The sequence below is a fragment of the Cricetulus griseus genome (genome assembly GCF_003668045.3).
Source record: "Cricetulus griseus strain 17A/GY chromosome 1 unlocalized genomic scaffold, alternate assembly CriGri-PICRH-1.0 chr1_0, whole genome shotgun sequence".
NCBI lineage: Eukaryota > Metazoa > Chordata > Mammalia > Rodentia > Cricetidae > Cricetulus > Cricetulus griseus.
Window position 1 is genome coordinate 23,248,010 of NW_023276806.1, and position 15,323 is coordinate 23,263,332.

At 35.9% G+C, this 15,323-nt stretch overlaps 1 protein-coding gene across 8 annotated transcripts in view; it reads left to right on the forward strand.

Annotated features, from left to right (window-relative positions):
• The window catches only part of Bank1 (B cell scaffold protein with ankyrin repeats 1), a 286,273-nt gene that overhangs the window by 62,920 nt on the left and 208,030 nt on the right, over window positions 1-15,323 (forward strand). For 7 of the 8 annotated variants that reach the window (XR_003481292.2, XM_027395774.2, XM_027395775.2 and 4 more), the window contains one exon: window positions 14,148-14,546. Coding sequence is in view for 7 of the 8 variants with exons in the window: in XM_027395774.2 (XP_027251575.1) it covers window positions 14,148-14,546 (399 nt within the window). In the remaining variant the exon portion in view is untranslated. Of the gene's footprint in view, window positions 1-5,978; window positions 6,115-14,147; window positions 14,547-15,323 lie in introns of those variants that run through there. The other variant, XM_027395780.2, reaches the window with a different exon arrangement.

Sequence of the window (15,323 nt, forward strand, 5' to 3'; positions counted from 1 at the left end):
AGAGTTGAAGACAGATAGTTACAGTTATAGTTTTCTCCAGTTATTATAAAAGATAAGTTACCCTTCTTTTTATTTAGACAGAAAAGAGGAGATGATGGGGGAAGTGCTTCTGTGTATGTGTTCATCTTACTGGATGATAAATAAAGTACTGTTTGGCCAATGAGACAGCAAGTTTGACAGGACTCGAGTCAAAGGGGATTCTGGGAAATGTAGTAGAGAAGTGGTGATCCAGGCAGGAAGTGGCATAGCAAGGAGACTCATATTTAAACAAAGGAAACAGGAAGGGTCCCTTTTCCTCCTTCGATTCCTCCAGCAGCGCCATGTGATCTGCCGGCAAGGGAGTGCGCCAATGGAAGGCGTCCGATAAGATAAGTCTTATAAAATATGTAGATTTATGATAATTAAGACTGAGCTAGCAGATGAGAAATCCTAGTCATTGGCCAAGCAGCATTTGTACCTAATATAAGTCTGTGTATTATTTTGTCCATCCACGTGGCGGGCAGAACTCGGGCAGCTGGCCGAGACCGCCCACATGGCGGTAGGGCTCCAGCGGCTTTGGCAGAAAGATTTATCATAACAAAAGACTAAGATTTTCTTTCTTCTCTTCTGTCAAAAACATTTAAGAAATTAAGAACTGGGATGGAGAGATGGCTATGAAGTTAAGAGCACTTCCAGAGGTCCTGAGTTCAATTCTCAGCAATAGCATGGTGGCTCACAATTGTCTATGGTAGGATCTGATGCCCACTTCTGGCAAGCAGATACATATGCAGAACACTTACACAAAATAAAAAATAAATACAATTTAAAATTTATAGAAAAATGAAACTAAGAACTATAGCTAATATCATCTAGTCTAGTATGAGTACTATTATCTTAAAATGTCTATAGTTAATCTTACACCTAAGTGGACTTAGTATCACCAAGGAGCTTGCTTCCATTATTTTGTGGGCCCTATCCCTGAAAAATTCAGTTCCCAAATAGTGTTCAAAGGTGGGTCTATAAAGCAAGAGGATCCTTCCCCTATTGTTAGAAGAGAATGGACTTAAAGTGACCCAGTAGTGGTTGCTGTCAACAACTGTCCTATGCTTAAAGGATTTTCTAGAGTATTCTACCGTTAGGATCAATTGCTGCCCAGAAGTCTTGTTTACTCTGAACATGAGCACCAGGTGGGTTTTAGGGAAATTCTGTGGGTGAAGGAGACACACTTTGCCAGTTTTCTGTTTCTCTTAAATTAAAAACCACTCTGGGATTCCAGGCATTAAGATGAGTCTCATTTGATGAGTTTGTCTGCCTTAAATGAATAGATGATTGTCCATGCTTTGTTTCCTTATGTCCTTGCTTTCTAGCATGTCACTCTCCAAAGCATCCTGCAGCCTTCACCATACTGCTTAAATCCCTAATTTATATAGTTGGCGATTGAATTTTTGCAGAAGATTTCCTGAAGGTTTATTCTTGATCAGCAATGTCTTTATAATATGACACATGCAATTCTGTACATAGCAAAACTCTAGGAAGACAACAGTATCAAAGCAGTAATCAAAAGTTTGCTTATACAATTTAAGTCTTTGGGGGAATTTCAGTAATGCAGAGGATTACATGTTGATAATTAAAGCTTAGTTTACAAGTAAGTAAACTTAGTTTACTAAGTTTACATTTGTTAGCATGCTAAACCTGCCAATTTCATGGAAGTATTTCATGAAAGAAGGAAGACGATTTGGCCACTGCTCTGAAGTCATGATTACCCACGGCTTCCTCCCTCCCTCTCCCTCCCTCTTATTTTTTACCTTCAACATTTTGTGCTTTGGTGCTTTGAAAAGAATAGAGTGAATTGAGGATGAAGAGAAAGTAAAGAAGTGAGAGACTGCCAACAGTTTTCTCTTGCTCAGATATAACACAGCAGACATGGGTTTAGCTGTTGATCCTGGTTGGCTCTTTTTTTTTTTTAATCTCAACAAATGATCCTGTACAGGTGTCTACTGAGAAGCTATAAAAGGACTGGGCTTTTTTTCAGTTTGTAGCAACATCTCTTTTACTGTAGTTTGATAGTTGAACCACTGTTTGACACTAGAGAATGTAAGATTAATGGTTTGCTCTTGGTATGGCCTTGAGTATGTTTCTGAAGCTTTTTAGTTTATATATTTTCAAGTTGAAAATTTTATGTTTGAGTCAATACTTTTTTTAAAAAAACCTGTAATTCTATGACTACTATAAAATAATATAATGTTCTTTTAAAAGGATTTTGTATTCTGTTTCATCAAGTGGGAATTTTGATGTAGTTATTTTGAAATATGGCTCATTTGCAATCAAATGTAAGGACACTTTTCAGTTAAAGAACTCAGATGATTGCATTGGTAATAAGGCTAAGATGTAGCAACACATATACTGAGTTAACCAGCAACACTAAGGAACAAGATAATAATAAGGCAAGGTAAACCAAATATATATTGGTTTATGTTTTTATTTCAAGAACATGGAGTCTTTGATAAGAGCCCAAACTTTCCAATTGGAATTTCAAGATGTAACTTTTGGTTTTTCAATTACACTAGTCAATATTTATCAAAAATATTTAAAGAAAATTCAATTCTCAGAAGTCAGATACAAACTTCATAAAGATGTATAGTAGAATAATATAGATACTTAAAAATTATTAGACTGACAAGCGAAAGCTGGGTGTTGGTGGCACACGCCTTTAGTCCCAGCACTCAGGAGGCAGAGGCAGGCAGATCTCTGTGAGTTGGAAGCCAGTCTGGTCTCCAGAGAGAGTGCCAGGATAGGCTCCAAAGCTGCACGGAGAAACACTATCTCGAACCCACCCCCCAAAATTATTAGAACTTAAATATTCTTTATAGTTACTCTACTAATGGTTGTTTTAGAACTATTAGAACACTTAAATATGTTTTAATATTATTTTTTCTATCAATTTTTGTCAAACTTGATTTTATAGACAAAAATATTGAGGCATAGTCTGTAAAAATAAAATTGACTCTACTATGTACTTACAGAGTTTTATAAATCTGTATATTTTATTTTTTATTTTTTCCTTGTGTTCAGAATCTTTTTTATTATGTTTCATTCATTTATTTAGCTCATAAATAAAGTCATGCAATCTGTGTATTTTAGAAAGTAATAGTCATGTAAGTTTAGTCTTGATAGTGTTTCGATTAAACATATTCAGAACATCATCCCTAATGTTTGCAATTTTCTTAAAATGAATTTTTTTGTTTATGAATCAGACTTTGGCACAGGGCAAGGAATTTTCCTAGGATCATATAAAACCTATGTAACTTTGATCTTATTGCAGCCTCCACTGTAAGGCAAACAAATTTTCAGTAAGCATTTGCTGATCAACAGTGCGGTCAGAGGCTTGTGCAGGTTCAGTTACTCACAAAAGAAACTAGGAAACATGAGTTCACATCAAATTTGCCTTTATATAATGCAATATAAACCACAAAGGACATAAGAAAGTCATTCCATGGAAGACTGTAATGTAAAGGCTCTTGTTTCTCAGTGTGTTTCTTATTTAGTAACTTCATTTGAGTACTTAACTCTGAAATTAAATAGGTATATTTCTTTCCACTGTTTTTCTTCTTTGTTCAATGTAGATTCATAGCTTAAGCCAAGCCACATTTCCTTCAAAGTAAAGAGAATGACCAGATCAAAGTGTACAAACCCCTGTTAACTAAAATATTTCCTTCCACTATTCTCTTTCAGCATTATGGCTAGGTGCACAATGTTGGAGATACTTACTTTTAAATTTTTCTCCAGAAACTAATGCCAAGCATCTCCCTCTTTTTCCCTTCCTACAGATTAGGTAATCATCCCAAATGAGGCTTTAGAGGCATACTGAGGCATGCAGTAAGAGGTAATGCATTGGAAATGTGAACTACACATCTGTGGTACCAACTATTCCCATCAAGATCGCTCTCATTTTATTATATTCTATTTTGCAATAGAATATAGTTATTCATAATTAAATCAATAATTTATTTCTCTAGCAACCAAATAGACTACATAAATCCTGTGGGCAGAAATTAATTTCTATGAGAACTCAATAGGAACTCATAAGTTTGTTTCAAAAACAAAGAGATTATCAGAAAAGTGAGGCAATTATTCCTTTAGAATCTGAGGAATAACTGTTTTAGAACTCCTGATTAAAGTTCTAAAAAATGTATTAACATCATTGGAAGAAAAAAATCCCACACGCTCCAGAGATGGTGTAGCTTGTCAGATGATCTGATCGTGCAGCAGAATCCTTGTGAGTGTGAGTCTTATGCACAGCTGATATGCTTCCTGTTACTCTCTGTCATATTGTCTTGCAGCACATTGGTATACTTAATTAAACTTTTGTCTTTCTAGAAAGTTTGCTGACATGGAGGGACATTTAAAAGTGATTTACCCTTCACATTTCGGCATAAATGTGACATATATCATGCAATCTCAGGAGCTGACTCTATCATTATGCTTGAGTATACTTAATTTCATCAATAATATGTTTTCATCTTATACATCTTATATGAAATCATTTATGTATTGTCATGATATGTCATTGTGGTAAACATTTCTGCAGATTTCATTAGGATAGCAAACATAGTTATGATTTAAGCCAGTGATAAGTTATTGTTATCACTGGCATGCTATTGCAAACTTATAATTTTATTATTTTAGTTCATTGATAGTTATAAGATGTAATTATTTGAGGCACACCATAATGAGGTTCTAAATTCTATCACTAGTATCATAAAAAGAGTCAATTAAAATGCTCATAGGACATCCATAGACCCCGATGAAAGCACAAGATAGTCATAAGGGAAGATATCATTTTTCATTATGACTGACTTCCATTCCTACTACTAAGATATTTTGTGTCTTTAGAAATTTGTGTCAGTTGGAACTACTGAATAATTATCACTAGAAAACATTTATGGAAATTTTACTGAGAATATTCATTTTTTAGCTGTTTCCATAGATGCCATTCACTACAGGAAGGCTTAGTAGATGCTCAAGAGATCCATACATTGAATAGTGCTTTGTCTAAGGTCATGACCTTCCATCAGTTAATGGTCTCTGAATCTAAACATTGGTTTAAGAATCTCTGCAGATTGGAGAGATGACTCAGGGGTTAAGAGTGAATGCTGCTCTTCTAGAAATGTCTCTGAAATTCTATTCAATAACTCCAGTCATTTTGTTTTTCATATTCAAATCTGAATTGTTTTACCTATAAAGAAATAGGCACTTTATAGACTTTTTACTTTACAGACCATCAAATTACCACAATAACCATTTGGGCTAAGAAATTTGATATTTTTGTCTCCAATTCTTAATGGTACTATTTGATCTCTATTTAGACTTTGTTATCCCCCACTCACATCAAATGTTGAATGCAAGGGTCTAATCCTAATCCTTGTATTTGCATTGCAGAGAATTACAACAACAACAACAACAACAACAAACCACAGTGCTTTCATGGATGGATACTTTAGTGTTTCATGAAAGGAAACTTAGAACATTCTAGAAAGGAATTAGCTAATTACAGGCAAAATAGTGATCATTCAGTGTCCTGCTTGTGCTTCATTTGTGAGCAAAGATTCTTTTTACACCTTTAAAGCATTAAAGGGAGGAAGGGCACTAGGAAGAATATGAGAAGAAGGGGGAAGAGATCCTATATGGTCCACAAAGCTCTAAGTATTTACCATCTAACTCTTTATAGGAAGTCTGCCTGTTGTATCCTGTGCTTATCACAACAGGAAACTGGCATTTCAGATTCAGGGGTGCGAACAGACTGCTCATGCCATCTGTATACTTGAAATGGCACATTAACTCTTAAATACTGTATGTACAACCCTATTATATATTCAGATATTCAGGTTTATTCGTTGCCTTTTCATTTCAGGCTCTCACATTGTCAAGAACCAGGAAGAATTTCTGAGTATCAGGTACTTTCTGTAGAGTAGATCCTTTTCCTACATGAGCAGGTGCACAGCATCCAAGAAAGTCTCAGATGTGAAAAACCAGAGGGAAGAAGTGATGGGCTGAATAACTGACCATTAATGGCTCTATCTGGTGATCCAGGGAGATGTGGGACATATATCTGTAGTGTTGACTGCACAAACTTACGTAAGTTGTAGAAGAAACACAGGGCACTTTTGACTCTATGAGTAAATATAGTGAGCCAACTTTGCCGGAGGAGAATTATGAGATAGTATTTCACCTTCCTTCTTAATAGTTTTAGAAAATTCTGGTTTTAGTTTCCAGTTATAATGAAAATACCATTGCAGAGTTGAAATATAAAAGTGATATAACTATATTTACTGAGTGACTGAAATCAAGTTGTATGCACATGTACTAAACTTTCTGGTGGCGTCACACCCATGTTCTACAAGGCTGATTGCTTAGAACTTGTGATTACACAAGCTGGAGTGTTAGAGCTACAGAGACAAAATTGAATTATCAGTAGTCTCTTTGATAGCATCCGTATTCCACTTCTTTTAAGAAGTGTGTGTGTGTGTGTGTGTGTGTGTGTGTGTGTGTGTGGTATGAGTGTGTGGGGGTGTACTTGTGTGCCCATTGATCAGAGGACAATGCTCAGAAGGCAGTTTTCCTTGACAATGTATAATTTTACTGTGTAAAATACTGAGATTCAGTTCAGGGCATAAGTGTACTCAAGAACCTCTAAACACTTGACCATCTCTGTGACCCCATGGCTCACTTTCATATCTAACTAATACCCTTTTAAGTACTCAGAAAACATCTTGAACACATTCTTAGTGGATCATTAGTGTTCACCAGTCCAAGAACTAAAAAAGTGATCAGATACCTACAACCTGTAACTGTCTGACTCCATGATTTGCCGTAATCTGCCTACCTGCTGCCTACAGTGATTTATTTAGTCATTGCCTTACAATTTTTTTTCCTTCTGTGATGATAAAAAAGCTCTATAATTAACTTCTTCTTTCTTGGAACATGTCATTCACGCAAACTGAACTCATGTTCTCAGTTTGCTATTCATATTTGGCTCAGAATAAACTCCTTACCCCCCTTTGAAACGGGAGCTGTGTTTTACATTAATGTGCATAATTATAACAAGATGAAGTAGCAAGATGAAAAGTTACTACAACTTTTATCATTTTCTAACTTTTTTCCAGGGATCCAGAAGGGCCTTGTTCATACTAGGCAAGCATTCAATCACCAAGCCACATCCCTGGCCCTTCTAATTTCGCTTCTTTTTATTGCCAGTGAGAATAAAAAATACAGTTTTAAAAGTAAGAATCTTGTAATATTTTCTCATTATGCATAATGATATCTGGCATTGACAATGAGTCTCATTTAAAAAAAGAAAAATGTTCATTTGAGACTCAGCTTCTAGCAAATAATTTTGATTTATGTTTAGCCCTATTCTTTTGATAATATACATAATCTATTTTCAGTATAAACACTATTATTATAAATTATTAATACAAATTTCATTTCAGATTAAAAATTCATTATAGTACTTTGTAAGACAAATGAGACATTATTGAATCTGACAGAACACTTCATAATAAGTAAAAAAAAAAACATTAATATGGCTTTATTTCGTTCTTGAAAACAATTTGTCAGGATCCTAGCATGTTCATCTGGCATTTGCTGTTCCTTCCCTACACTCATAGTTGCTCCAGATCTTGGGTGGTGCTGTCATACAAAAGGTGTAAGCTTGTCTAAAGAAGGGATGCTACAATGTAATTACTCTGAAGTCACTGTCATGGGGCTTTTTGGTGTTACAACTGATCTTGAATCATAGTCTTTCCCATAAGTAATAGCTCACCCATGCTGTATTCATAACTCAGTGGTTCACAAAGCTAGGTTTGGATGGAATTATTATTTTGGTCTTTTCTGTCCAGCCTACTTTCAGTAAATGTACACCTTTGTTCTTAACTCCCCAGCAAATCATACAACACTGTTGTGCAAAGCTTTCATTACTTTTATTTTGCTAAATTTGAGACTTATATTTTGAATAACCTATTTGGGACTTTAACTGCATCTTCAGTAGTCATGTTATTTGATTATGTTATATATTCCCAGGAATTAAATTTTGTATTTCTATGATCCAGATTTATCCCATATTATTAAATTTCCCAACCTATAGAAGTTGCCTGATCTTCACATTGGCACCTCACCATAAATTGGGACAGTAATGAGTTAAACTTGATTTAGTTTAAGTGTGTAAACGAACTGTGTTGCCTCCAGACTACTCTTGAGAACTCAAGGATTATTCTTGTTGGATCAGTAGCCTACATATTTAGGCTGTAGTACACACTTCTCTTTTCTAAGACAAGGAGCAAGAGTGTCATCTATGTGAACATGGCTTCTATTAACTTTTGGTTTTAGACTCAAGTCAGCTCCTTAGTAAAGGAATCGAAGGCAACAGAAAAGTGCATGATCCTATTTGTGGCTGTGACAAATGTGACAGGTTCCCCTCTGCGAGTGTTCATCAGTGAGTGAGGAAGACTCTCTCTGCTCACCTTGTAAGTGTTGAATGAATGAGTTTATGAGCTAGTTCAACTTGATCAGGCTTGGAAGATACTGGAGCAGCACCCCTCTTTTGGTGGCCTATAAAACCAGGAACTGGTATTGTGGGCTGCCATTCCTGGTCTGAGGAAGGGGCCTGGGTGGTATCTCTGGCTCTATTCAGGCATCCTGGGATGTCTGCATGTCATTAGTAAATGACTAGCTAAACATGGTCCCAAGAGTGCTGAACGCTGTAGGATTCCTGTCCATCAGGAGACTTTATACCACTGCTCCCTTCCTGTAACTCATTTCAAACAAGCCTATCAATCACCTGGACAGGAAAAAGTTCCTAAGGAAAACTGCTTGTCTTAGAGACTTACGAAAACAAAACAAAAAATACTTAGAGTCTGACTAAACTGCAGATCATCACAATGACAGTGTAGGTCATTGTCCATGCTCACCCCTTGAGAGTGTTAGTTACAATAAACTATGCTCTGGGTGACTTGTCTGAATTCTTTCCATGGAGATCACAGAAGCACCAAGGGGAGACCTGGTGACAGTGGATGTTAACTATTTAGTGGCATCTGGGGGACACAGAAAGTTTCAATAAATAATAGTTGAGAAAATTAAAGACCACATGGCTTGCAGGACTTCATCTAACAGGAAGAAATGACTGACACTTAATGCTGATATTTAATCTTTGGAAAATTTGCACAAAGAGGTTATTGATTGAAATGAGAATACCTACTCAGGTTTCATCATGAGCAAAACATGTTCAAAGATGAAAGACTAAAGTTTGCATCGATTTTTGGGTAAAATTTTAGTTACTAAATTTGTATGACATGTATTATTAAAGATGAACTTAATGTATACCTAGTCAACTTCAATGATAAATGGAGAAACAAAACAATGCTGTTTCTCCATTTATTATTTTTAATTATATTTCATTCAAGTTTCTTGGTTTATTCACTATTTGTTTTTTTTTTTATTGTGGTACTTTGGATAGAACGTAGACCTTGGGCATCCTAGGCTAGCTTTCTGCAGAATAACCACCTCTCTGGTTGTTGATCACTGTTTTGTGAGGCAATCCCAATGCCCTCAGTGTTGATCTGAGTTCTACAATGACATGGATTCAACTCACCTCTGTCCTTTTTCTGATTTTCTATATTTCCATGTCCTCTCTTTGGTGCTGCTGTACTAGGGTTAGATTTTGCCTGTCATTTATTTTGATTTCTTTCATGTATGTAGAGTGGCGGCATGTTGAGTGCAATGATTGCCAACAGTGCCCTTGCCTTTGTGTTCCTAACACAGGTCCTTCCCTGTGGAACTGAAGAACCAAAATCCCTTCCAACACTTCTTCCTTTTTCTCTTCAATATTGATACTATTTATTTAAAGTCACTTTTTAATCTACAGTATTGACAAGTTCAAAATGCAAGTTGTATGTATTCTGAATGCATGTGTTATGATGAATACCAATTGTTATTTATATGTTTTTATGGTAGCTATTACATGTTGGCATCTACCTACTGATATGCTATATATGAATTTATATCACTTAGTCCACCTGACCTGTCTTATTGTCTAGCATAATTTACTCTCAGCTTCTAATTAACAACTAATCCATTTTAACATCATTATGACTATTATACATTGACACCATTGGCCCACACAATATATAATTATTCCACTTTCTAGCATAGCTTTTGTTTTGCTTTGCTTTTCTGGAATTAATTGCATTTAAATTTTCATTATATGTGCAAAATCTTCTAATGCAGACACCTTTACATTTTAAAGACTCCTTTCAGATGTGTCAAGCTTCTGTGATTTGTACCCACTCCCAGGTTTTTAAAGATAAGTTCTGCAATTGTCTTAGTTTCTGTGAATTTTGTTCCCCAAACCCACCTGCTGTAATATTGACCTACTTCAGGGACTACTGAATAGTTCCATCCCCAAACTTCCCTTTGGAACTTTCCTTAATTTGTATGTTCATTACACTTTAGCTAATGTGAATCCTAAAATAGGGCATCTTAAATTATTCTGTTTGTGATCATTTTTTACTTAATTTTTTTCATTACCCAAGCTATGTAGTATATAGGTCTATAGAATAGTATGCAGATTAAATTTTTATTGATAGTAAATCATAAGTACATTTATTTAAAAATAATTATCTGATATATATGTGTATAAAATTTTGTAATTTATTAAAGCAAATCTACATGATAATCTATGTTTATTTTATTAAAGAATTAAGTCTCAGATGATTATTTTATCCATAGGACACACAGCATCTTTAATGTTTTTGGGAGTTTGTTGATATTCTAAAATGACCAATCCGGAGAATACCACAGGAGAGAAATGGCAGACTAATATTTAGAGAAATTTCAAAAACTATTGGAAATTTTGTTTTAGTGACAAGCTAAACTTTACTAAGTGACATTTCATAAAAGTAGGTCAGATACTTAAATAGTAATTTTTAAATTTAATCATCCTAACAGTACAGTTCAAAGGTATATTAATTTGATACACACACTAAGAAATAGCAGTATAAAATATTAAGCCCTTGTGTTTACATAGGAGCAGATAACTATGTATATACAGTAAACATTGCAGTTCATAATACACCTTAGTCGGGCACCTGAGCTGTAATGTTTCAGGTAGTGTGCATTGACTTTGCACTGTGTGACAGTATGTCTGGTGCAAACTGTACCTGTTGTGTGTTCAGAACCAAGTCTGCAGTGAAGTCACACATTGCAACCTAGGAGCATGTGGTCAAAAACACCTCACTTTCAATGTGCATTTAATGTAGAATTGACTTTCGGTTGCCAGGAGTTCAGAAACCTCTTAACTCTTGGCATTTTGTTTGTTAACCCTCCCAGACAGAGTGCTGACACACAGTTTAACAAGATGAAGTCAAAACAATACAAATGAGTTCGTTTCTCTGTATGAATATATTTATATAAGCCCTATGCAAATCAAGATGAGTAATTCCCTAGCTCCAGCAGGTTTCCTCAGCCTGATCCAGTAACCCTTGTCTCAAATATCTTATCTGTGTTCAGTGTGTCCAATTAGATTAACAATATCCTATGTTCTTGCCTATTTCCCTTAGTGTTGTCTTCAGATTTATGCATGTGGCCCGTAGCTATGGCTCATTTCATTTCATTGCTGCACAGTACAGTATCTTATAGTATCAGTGGGCTAGGAGAACTGGCCTTTTGAGGACTACCTTATATTTCACAGTAATCTGTTGAAATTGCTCTGAAGAAATTACAGCAGCTTTCTGCTTCCCCTTATGAGTGACTCTTTTTCTTTCTGGATATAGAAAGAAATTTTATAATAACCATTAAACTAAGGTCAGTTTAATTAAGGTTTGCTTTCCTTGACCATTTTTTTCAATTGTGCCCCATTGATTCATAAAGCTGGTACCTTATATTCTTTATTCCAAGAATTTTTCAAAATAAGCTATTAAAAATCTTGGACGGCTGAGATGGCTCATTGGGTAAAAATTCTTTCCACATAATACCAACAACCTGAGTTGGATCCAAAATCCCAGATCCCATGGTAGAATGAAAGAACTGGCCAGTTGTGCATGCTGCGTTCACACGATATAACCCAAGCACACATAAATAAAATAGCTTATTTTTAATCTTAAAATATCTTTAAAATTGTTATCAGCATGTATTAAATATACATAATAATAGGTTTTATTATGATATTTCTATAAAATATGTATCACATTTTGATTACATTTTCCCCCTTTTTCCACTCCTGCCTCCCATTGAGCCCATTGCTCTCACCAGTAGAGCACTTGTACTTCAGAATATTGTTAGGTGTATTCACGTGTGGTGTGAGTACAGGTATTGTTATATCTGGAGATGCTCATGTGGGGTATGTTCACATATGCATATAGGTGTGTTTATACATATATGCATGTATATGTGGAAGTCAGATGTGTATATATATATATATATATATATATATATATATATATATTGTTTTTCTTGATTGTATATGTGGAGGTCAGCGATATACATGGTCTGAGGGAGAAGGCGACAAAACGGTTGTTGTTTTATTGCAGGCACAGCGGCTGCACCTGAAATCTACTGCTGTTGCAGCTACTGGCTGTGGCTCTGCAATCACTGCCCCACTGCTCAGGTGGAAGTCTGGTGGGATGCAGAAGTCCCGCCACTGCCTTTGCTGCCAAACGTAGTTTGGGACTGTATTTGTTATTTGTTTGTTTGTTTGTTTGTTTGTTCTTGAGGCATGGTTTCTCTGTGTAATAGATCTGGCTGTCTTGGAACTAGCTCTGTAGACCAGGCTGGCCTTGAACTCACAGAGATTTACCTGTCTCTGCCTCCAAAGTGCTGTGATTAAAGGCGTCACCACCACACCTGACCCAATGTAGTTCTAAACTAAAGCTCTATCATCTATTTTACTTGAAAGTCACATACTGAAGTGAAAACCTGCTAGCTCAGAGGCTCAGAGAGGATGAAAAGCAACCAGCTGACCAGTCACCCAGCAAAAGCCTCTGTTCACAATCCCAAACAAAATAAAAGAGCACCATACTCCAAGTCCCTCCCTACTACTTCCCGTGCATTTCCATCTGTTTTCCTGACTCTCTCTTTAATTATCTATGGCTACTTCCTGTCAACTAGTTGTTGGTTCTGCCTCTTGACCCAAGGTTTTATTTAATGAATGCAAACCCTGAGGTTTGCAGTGTTATCAAATATCCCCACAATGCAGGGTGGTTTGTGAGCTTCTGCAGCTGGAGGTCCTGGGTGGTTCTTGCAATGCCCTCTGCAAGGTCCTTCCCTCTCTTGCTGTGGAGAAGTTGGATTTGTGGCTTTGGTTTCTCAGACTCAGCTTTGAGCCTGTCATGTAGTATCTTGACACAGAAGTCCCGTGATGGGATGAAAGGTAGGAAAGAGATGCCCAAAGATTCTGAGAGTTTGTTGACTCTGATCTTCATCAATCTTGGCGCTGAGTGGGAGGTAGATCTTAGTTCTCTATTGTTCTATGAGAACCTACTATTTAATTCAATGATAACATTTTATTACTTTAAAATCTTAATTTAATATATTTAAAATATGTTTATATATATTTAATATATGTGTATAATTGAATTTAATATATTAATATTAATATATTTAATAAATTTAACACATATAAATTATATACATATATAATTTAATATATAATATACAGGCCACAGGAAATGTTTGGAAGTGAGAGGGAAATTTATGGGAGTGAGTTCTCTTCTTGCCAGGGACTGAACTCAGGTTCCAGTTGGCAGCAGGTACCTTTACCAGTAAGCCATCTAGCCAGTCCACAGCTTGTTACTACCTGACACATGACTATGCCACCTTCTTTTTTGGTTTTCACTGTTGAATTCCTTCATGCAAATAAAACTTTGTTTTGTTGATTACTGGGAATTCACATTTGCACAGTGAGTAGAAGAATACTCTTGCAAGGCAAGGACTGTGTTATATCTTATATATTTTTTAATTTGCATAAGGATAGCAACATTTTACAATACTGGTATCTGCTATAAGCAAACTAGCATGTTTCCAAAACAGTGTCTTTCACATTTAAAAGAATAATATAACTTGCTGTTAGCCTTCTAACTAATTATATGAAAAATAAAATATTTTTTCTCTTTTTCCAGGAAACGCAAAAGACATCCTCCTGATACATGAAGAAGATGCTGAGGAATGGGCACTGTACTTGAAAGAAATATTTGTACATATTGTAGAAAGAGAAGCAATCCTGTTATATCCCTTGTGGAGTTTCTCTTCTTCACATTTGGAATTGCAAAACTTAAAAGCTTACAAATGTAAACTTCTGATATTATCTAATAGTCTACTTAAAGACATAACACCAAAGAGGTGTCAGTTCCTAGAGAAGATACTTCACTCACCAGAAAGTGTAGTGACCCTGCTTTGTGGGATGGAGAGCTCACATTCCTTCTTTGAATTATTAAACGTTCCCAGAAGCAGGTGGGAGATCTCAACAGAGCAAGAGCCTGAGGACTACATCTCTGTTGTCAGACAAATCTTATACACAGGTAGGAATGCCAAATCTTCTTTGTTGGTTTTTAAATGTTTATTTGCTTATGTTTTGCAATTGGAGGGCTGAAGAGGTTAGCCCAATGGTTAAGAGTACTGGCTGCCCACTCTTCCAAAGGACCCAAGTTCAATTCCCAGCACCCACATGGCAGCTCACTAAACTATAACTCCAATTCCAGAGGATCCAACACACTTTTCTGCTCTCAATGGGCACCACCCACACACATGGTACACAGTTAGACATGCAGGCAAATCACCTATATATACAACATAAAATAACAATTTTAAAGTTGTTTAAAAGCCTATGAACATCTGATATGAGGCTAAGAATAGAACATGGATGCCAAGTTCACCTAACAATGTTTTGGCTGGTCCACAAAATGCATTAAGATTCTTCATTTTTAGCTTTATTCCAGTCAAAACTTAGCATTTGTGCAACTTGGATGAGACTATGATGAAACAAGCAATCTCTATGCTCTGCTGTTTGCCAGTTTGTTTCTGAAAGATAACATCTGGCATAACTGGTAAATCCTGAACTACTGCTATCTACACTCATGTTGTTACCAGCCAAGAGCAGTTCAAAGTCTAAAGACAAGTTAGAATGCACAGCTTCTGTTGTTCTTACAATTGCATGATACATTATTACAGAATGAAATACTGTTATTTCACTGATCTTAAATGGCAAATTTGATCTTAAGCATAGAGCCATGATATAAAGAACAGAACACAAGTTCTCATTCTTCAGGTAATTGCATTCCTGTGCAGTAGTCAAGTTC